This window comes from Ailuropoda melanoleuca, chromosome 4 (genome assembly GCF_002007445.2).
Source record: "Ailuropoda melanoleuca isolate Jingjing chromosome 4, ASM200744v2, whole genome shotgun sequence".
Lineage (NCBI taxonomy): Eukaryota > Metazoa > Chordata > Mammalia > Carnivora > Ursidae > Ailuropoda > Ailuropoda melanoleuca.
Window position 1 is genome coordinate 136,951,492 of NC_048221.1, and position 7,888 is coordinate 136,959,379.

Consider the following 7,888-nt stretch of genomic DNA (forward strand, 5'->3'; position numbering starts at 1 on the left):
TCCTGGAAACCAGAAATTCTTAAATTGGAATCTTGGTTTTAGACTTGAGTCCTCACGTGGCCTGGGGCGAGTCATTTAGTGCCTCACCTCCCTTCTTGCCATCTATAAAGGATAAATACTTGTGTCTCAGGGATGTTGAAAGGATTAATTAGTTCGTCTGTAAAGCACTTTGAAGATGAAAAGTACTTTAAAAGTGCTTCTTAATAACATTATTGCTTAGAAAAGAGTGCCACTTTTATGCTAACCACTTCACGTCTCAAGTTATATAAAGAAGGCATGTTCGGTACGTTACTACTAGTCATAAACTGGAGATAAATCTCTCATGGTGCGAACATCAAACATTTCCCGCAGAATTTCAAAGGAGCATCACTTTATCTTGCGGGCCATTTAGGAGCAGCATTCTGCTCAGTAATTAGTTATGAAGATCGTATTTCAGGCAAAAGCAAATCCTTCTCCCAATTCAGCCATTTTTAAATTCAGTCAGGCTTTTTTACAGGTTAGCTCAAAAGGGGTACATTCAACTTTAGTTGGTACGAGGAGGATTGGAAAGGGAAACGTGTTGACCTTTTTTGGAAGAGGGAACAGGAAAGAAGAGAGAACCATATTCTTTCCCTCTCGCTTCCTCGGCCCCCTCCCCCCCGTTTGCATCACAGGCACCTTGGCCAGTTCTCCAAGCATTAGCGCTCACATGCTCACATGGAAACTCACTGCCAGTCTTTGTCTTGAAGCTTCATTCCGTTTTTTCCTCCAAACCCAGTTCACGGAAAGGGCCACTGTTCTGATTTTATAATAAAACATTATTATTGTGACAGGCAATGAAGGGTCACGTGTACAAGTTAGAAACCGAACGTCTCGATTGTAAAGCCAGGTAGGGTGGTGTTACTGGTGCAGGTGATCGAGAATTGAAGGGCACAGCAGACCACAGTGGGGGCACAGATTATATACAGAGACCCTAGAACAGGGTGGGGAAGATGTGATCAAGAAACGCAATGAAATTTACATTTGGGGTACAGTTCAGTGGGAAGAGTAATTCAAGTAAGAAAGTGGAAGGAAGGGGCGCCTGAGTGGCTCGGTCGTTAAGCGCCTGCCTTTGGCTCAGGGCGTGATCCCGGAGTTCTGGGACCGAGCCCCACATCAGGCTTCTCTGCTGGGAGCCTGCTTCTTCCTCTCCCACTACCCCTGCTTGTGTCCTCTCTTGCTGGCTGTCTCTCTCTCTGTGTCAAATAAATAAATACAATCTTTAAAAAAAAGAAAGAAAGAAGAAGGAAGGAAGGAAGAGAAAAAAAGAAAGAAAGAAAGAAAGAAAGAAAGAAAGAAAGAAAGAAAGAAAGAAAGAAAGAAAAGAAAGGAAGGAAGGGAAGGAAGAGGCACTGAGAGAAGTAGCAGGGAGTGAACAGACTGAATCGGATAGAATTTACCTGCGGTGCTTTCATTTGTTGTCTGTGGTCTGTGGTCGGATGGACTCATGTTCAGGGGGTTTGTACTGTGGGTGGTGAGTGTCGCCCAGTGACCTAAGGGCGGGTGAAGGGAGCCTCCGGACTTGCCCCGCACTTCTCCCTGGCTTCACCTGCAAGACCTGATCGGTGTCCGCTTCCTTGGAGAGGTGACTGAGTTACGGAAGCGTGACGCGCTCTGCTGTCTGCCTGGAGCGCGGCTTAAATACAACACGCTCCAGAAACCTACGTGCCACTGACCATTACGGTAAATTACAGGCTTCGGAAATATCGCTCCTTGCCTGTCGGCTTCAGAAATGTGATTTAGTAAGATAAGTAGCAGCCATTGAAAATAAATTGGGAACCGCCACTTAAAACACGAAATTAGCGGGTGTTTTGGCAGCTGCTCTTTTTACTGTGTATCTATTGAGCGTGAGGGATGACTGTCGGCCCCCAATTCTTGCCACGATTGTGTTTGGTGAATGCCATTTTCTGTCTCTCCCCACAGGCGTAGCAGATTTTCTTCATGTGATCCATTCTAATTAAAACTTGTTTCAAATGCTAAATCAAAACATAATGCTAATTACTGTGTCATTCTCTTAAATCTCTCCAGTAAAACCCTTGAAGATCGTTTGAAACTCGAAGCAAAAAATGGCACGTTGAGCGTAGCAGACACCACAGTCGGCAGCAAACAGTTGACATTCACGTTAAAGAGGGTAAGTTTTGTAACGTGATTTTGTTAATTCAAGAAAGGAAAATAGGCTTCCAGTAGTGCTGTGCATGTGTCTGACCTCTGCACGGCCTTCCCAAGCGTTCCCCTGTTGAGGAAGCTGTGTTCCTGTTCTAGCACTTTCCCAGCAGCCAGAGCCCCTCTGGGGCTGGGAGTGAGCGCACAGCTTGGCTGAGGCTGAGGCTGAGCCAGAGCCAGGCGGGCTCCTGCTGTCCTGACGGAGGCGGGACCTTAGTGACCCGGGGCTTGTGTGGAGCCGGCAGTGTGGTTTCAGGGTCACTGGGCCACTTCAAGTGCCACCTCTTAATGAGAAAGCCCTGACTGTCTAGGGCTTTTAGAATTTGTGGGAAAATGAAAATAAGATGCCTCCGAAATTACTAGTTTTTTTGTGAAAAACCAAAGAAGCACTAAGAAATACTTATCACGGCCCCGTGGCTGACTCAAGCAGAGACTGCGAAGCTATTTGGAGAATGGTGTCAGTTTGTGTTTGATTTTGTCTGTTTGTATCATTAGAGCAACAAAATTTTAGCTATTAAATCTCACTTTTAGGAATAATTAGGGATTTGTGTAGTGTCTAATAAAAATCTCCTTTGATACTAGGTGTGTGATTTATTTAGGTAAAATCTCAAGTTTTCCCAGGATTTTCATGTATACTTTTTTTTTTTTAATGTAAACTCTACCCCCAGTGTGGGGTTTGAACTCAGGACCCCACCATCAAGAGTCACATGCTCTACCCACTTAGCCAGCCAGGCGCCCCTCATATATACTCTCTAATATGTAACTAAAATGTAAGGGGAATGTTTATGCTTTAGTATTATTTACAGTTGTAGAGTGGCAAAACTAGGATTAGGTCCCAAATGCAGTTTTCAGGTTTCCTGTACTGCAGTTTCTCGTCAGACCCTTGGCCAGGCTGCTGCTAATAAGGTGTGGGGGCTACACGTGTCCGCGTCCCCCCCTTCTCTGGGCCAGCCTGCTGGCGACGGTGGGCGAGAAGCAGAAGGAAAGGAAACTTGGGAGATGAGCGGCCTGGCCGCTCGGTCGTATGCGATTGGGCACATGGTGCTGGTGTCGTCCGTGCAGCCTTTCGGAGAGAGGCTGGCGAGAGTCCCTTTGTGGGTAGGGCTTTGTCTGCGGGACCGTCCCTGCTGCTTACCGGCTCCTCTGGAGGCTGCTGCTTTGTGGGGAAGGCCTGGCAGAGCTCTGCAGAGATGTGCTGCTGGAGAGGGAGACGTACTCCCAGGAGATCGCTCTCCCATCAGACCCGCGGGGAAATGCCGAGGACGGAGGTCCACGCTGGAGATGTAGAAAAGCGCCTAACCAGTGAGCTCCAACACACCCTGCTTATCTTTATTCGGTGCATCATTTTCCAAACTTGTTTGGACAAGAAGCCTTTTTGGGGGTACTTTTTAACATGAAGAAACAAAGTGTTAAATCACCGGTGTTTGTTGCTCTTACAAGGGTCTTGACACCATAGTTCAGTGTGCCGGTTCCCCAGGTTTTTTGAGCACCCCATTAACAAGTGTGTGTCAGATACCTGCTCTGTGGCGTGTGCTGGGGACACACAGAACCGGACCGGTGTGGCGCTTGCTCCACAGCTCTCAGTCTGTCGCAGGAAGGACACACCTGGTTATGTCGTCAGAGTGGGGGCAGGCGCTCCAGCGGAGGACGGGGCGCTGGGAGAGCGTCCGGTGGGGCCTGACCCAGGCAGAGGGGCTAGGGAAGGGTAAGTGATGTGCAGGTTGGGTCTCTAAGCTGAGCAAGAGCCCTGTGGGGTCAGCCAGGGTGCCAGGCACAGGGTACCACTGAGGCAGCGTTCTTGCGTGAGGAGGGAGGAAGCCAGGCATGCTCGAGGGTCTGAACGAGGATGAGTGGCATCAGATACAGCGGAAACTCTGCGCAGCTCCGTCCTGCAGGGCCTCGTGAGCAGGCCACAGCTGGTGCTTGCCCTTAATTCTAAGTAGAACCATGGAAGGCTGTTGAAAAGTTCTAGTTAGCAGAAGACTGACCCTTTTTATTTGTAAAATAAAAACAGCCTGACCGTGGCTGTTGCCTGAGGAGTGGGCTGAAGGGGCCCGGAGCGGAGGCACTGGGGATCTACTAGGCAGGAACGTACCGGACAGGATTTACTGGCGCTCTTGAAGAAATAGTAATAATCAGAAAAAGAACTGAAGGAATTATTCAGAGTCCCGGTTTCAGAGCTTCCTAGAGGACGGGGACTCATTGGCTTTGGGTCTTAAAATTGGCTTTCCTTCCCCACTACTCCCTCACCCCTCAGCTCTTTGATTTTAAAATATTGAGTCATACCCGCTGGAGGTGAATACAGAGACTTCTTCAAGAGCAAAATACACGGAGTGTTTTAGGTGCACAGGATAGTACAGACCAGTGTAAAGCAGGCCTCATAGGCGTCTATAAGGCAACGCGTTTCAGCTTTTAAAACTTGTGCCCCAACAGTGCTTTCTCAGTTTACCTTTTGTGCAGTTCCAGCAGCTGAGAATATTTTTTTGAGCTTTGCATTCAAGAGTTGGTGCCCTCAGAACCGTCAAATGTGATTTTAAAACCAGGCGGCTCTGACCTCTGTTGTGGGTTCTGCGTTGGCTCTCTTCTCTCCGAGAACTGCCGCTGATGGCCACAGGCCTCCTTGGGGTGGAGGGGCCCCCGCTTTGCCAGGGCAAGCGTCACCATGGGAGGCGTGCCCTCGGAGCAGTGACACCCATGAACCTGCATGTTTGCACCAGCCGGGGGGCTTGCAGGCGACTGTCTGCTGAGCCCTTGTCGGGAGTTAATGGCAGCAAATCTCAGGCTTCTGAGGGGAGTTGGACTTTTTGGAAACAACCAAAATTCTTTAGAACCCATTCTGGTGAATGATACTTAACCGTGGGTGGGTTACCTTCAGTACATGTTAGCTCTCTGTGTGTGTGTGTGTGTGTGTGTGTGTGTGTGTGTGTTGGGGGCAGTGTAAGTCAAGTGACGGCTCTGGCTAATAAACAGCACAGCATTGTGGGAGCAGAGTCCAGGGGCCAGACTGCGTGCCCCGGGGCCCCCTGGGCAGCTTTGCTCCCTCGGCTCAGCTGTGGTTGGGGGTGTGCTGGTTACAAAAGGGGGTGTTGGGGTTTTCTTTCTCTTTCCCTCTCATGTAATTTTTGCCTTCAGTCCGAACAGCAGAAGAAGCAGCAGGAGGCTGAGAAGCTGCACCGACAAGAAAGGAAGACCCTCCGTCGTTCAGCCGGTCACCTGAAGTCCCGACACAGACGCGGCCGGCCGTTTCACTGACTCTGGAAACGATCGGGCCTGCACGCGGCTCGGAAGGAGCGCCCACACTGACCGTCACTGGAGCACGGCGAACACAGGGGACACACGTTAACAGTTCGTGTAAATTCTCGGTACCTGGGCGAGGTAAAGGTTTGGCAGATGTCCCCATGCCTTCTGCGGCAGACTTGGAAACCGCCCCCCTTCCCCGCGCTGAACAGTGCGTTACCCAGAGCACGGCCTGTAAGTTGTTCCCCATAAACATTGTGCGTTTCCCCCGTGGTTTTAATCAAGCAGAGTGTTGCTTTTCAATCTTGTGAAATGTGTACCATGAAATGGGAGGTTATCCCGTGCTAAAAATGCAGATCAACCATGTCCTGGGGACTTTTTTCCCTGCAGTGCCTGCTGCCCTTCACTGCTGACCCCCCAGGAACCCCGTTCCTGTTTCACCTCAAGTGTCCGTGTTGGCCGTGTTTGCATTTCTACGTTGGTAGTTTGTGGCTTGTCTATGTGTGGGGGGGATGTTTTTAAACATATTTTTATAAAAAGAATATAATTTAAGAAATGGAAGCCACTGGTTATTCTCTTAACTTTTCACAAGATTAAATACAGGTTTTCTTTTTCTTTTTTTTTTTTTCCTTTTTCTTAAGTGCGATTTGAGGTAAACTGGCTGGAGAAAACATTTGTAAAAATAAATACTTGCATTTGAGTAGCTTCTTTGATAAAGAACCATTCTTTGAGTTAATTTGAAAATTGAATTTGGTTCCCCTAGTTCTCAGGTATTGTGATTTTGGAGGTGTGTTTCTCTGGGTACAACTGGAATCAGGGCTCTTTGGCCTCTAAATGGTAGAGTCTAACTGAAAAGCGGTTAAGCACAAAGGGAGAATGCTGCCAGGACCTGGCTGCAGGCTGTGTAACTGGTCTCACGGACACCCGGATCCCGGGCCCCAGACTCAACCGGGTATCTCTCCCCGTTTTCTTCCTCCTGTTGCAATGTTGTTCCTTAGCCCTTCAGGGCTCCCCTGCTCTCTTTCCATGCCGTCTTTTCTGTCCTGTTCCCTATCTCTGTTGCTTCTGTACAGACATGTGTCCCCTTCTGAGGCCTGAGAGGTGCAGTCTGTTTCCAGAAAAAAAGATATGTTTGTTTTGTGTGTGTGTTTGTCTGTGATGTGTGTGTGTGGTGTCTGGTGTGTCTGCGGTGTGTGTGTGTGTCTGGTGTGTGTGTATCTGGTGTGTGTGTCTGGTGTGTGTGCACATGTCTGTGGTGTGTCTGTGATGTGTGTATGTCTGGCATGTGCGCGGCTTACGGGTATGGACAGACACCATCACCAGGAAGAGTCTTGTTCCCTGGGCGCCCACCCAGCTTGTGGTCTGGGGCCAGCGGCTTCACCTGTTTCCATCCCTGGTGCTGCCTGCCCTGCCCCTTCGGCGTCCTGTCCCCTGCACTCTTCCCAAAGGAAGGGGCCTCAGCTTTTCTGCACTTGCTGGTCTCTGTGTCCACGCCGAGGGCTTCCTTAGAGGAGGATTTCAGAAGTTAAGGAAGGACCCCTGGCTGGAGTTTTTCTCCCCGGGCTGAGTGGTTGCGCTGCAGACCGATATCCCGGGGTCAGGGCCTTCCCTGCCCCTACCTGGCCTTCTCTTTTCCTTTCCTTCCTTCTCAGGGGGCCTCCCTGTGGAGTGGGGAGCCAGTAGGCCATGGAGCTAAATCCGAGGCTCAGTGGCGCGCGCTAGTGGGGCGCAAGCGTGTGCTCTGCGAACAGGGCTCCTTCTGAGGCGGGCGTCAGGGTGTCGCCGGACCGAGGGCCTGGGACGCTGGCCGCGGAACCAGCCCGGCCCAGGGTTTGGTCCCGGCCCTGCTGCCCACCAGTTCTGGAGCCTTGACTGTTTGTTTAATCTCCTTGAGTGTCAGTTCCTCCCATGAAATGAGCCAAAGACTTGATTTTCATGAGAATGACACGAGGTACTTGGGTGAGCACTGAGCGCGGCGGCAGGCGCACGGGTGCTTGGTAAAGCTTGTCTCTCACCGGCCGCCCTTCCCTCACCTCGGCACGTGCCCCTTGGAACTCAGCGGATTTCTCAATGCCGGGGTTTTTCAAAGGCAGGGGTGCCCCTTGGCTTTTGTTCTGGGGGGTTCCTGAAAGGGCAGGTGGAGGACCTGAGCTGCATCTGTGATGGGCGTTCGGGGAAAACGCAGTGAACAGAGTTGCCCCGAAACCCGCTCCTGCCCCGGGCTGCCTTGTCAGCGCCTTGTGACAGCCCCACCTCTTGCGGGTTGAGGTTCTTCAAGCACCCGCTACAGTCCTCACCTTCCTTTGAAGCCCAGGTTGCATACTACAGAGCATGTACCAGCCCTCGGTCGTGGGTCTCCACCAGGCACGTACGCTCAGGGCGTTCGTGGCCCGGCCTACAGGCGGGGGCTTGGTTTTCACCACAGGACCATCCCGGGGGCTCCGGAGTGATGGCTTCTCCTCTCATCCTG

General features: G+C 50.7%; 1 protein-coding gene across 1 annotated transcript in view; it reads left to right on the forward strand.

Moving 5' to 3' along the window:
• The window catches only part of NOL10 (nucleolar protein 10), an 85,390-nt gene extending 79,269 nt beyond the window's left edge, over nt 1-6,121 (forward strand). The window contains exons 20-21 of the mRNA XM_002921514.4: nt 2,047-2,149; nt 5,314-6,121. Of these exons, the coding sequence (XP_002921560.1) occupies nt 2,047-2,149; nt 5,314-5,433 (223 nt within the window). The 3' untranslated portion in view covers nt 5,434-6,121. The remainder of the gene's footprint in view (nt 1-2,046; nt 2,150-5,313) is intronic.
• Nucleotides 6,122-7,888: the final 1,767 nt, after the last annotated feature.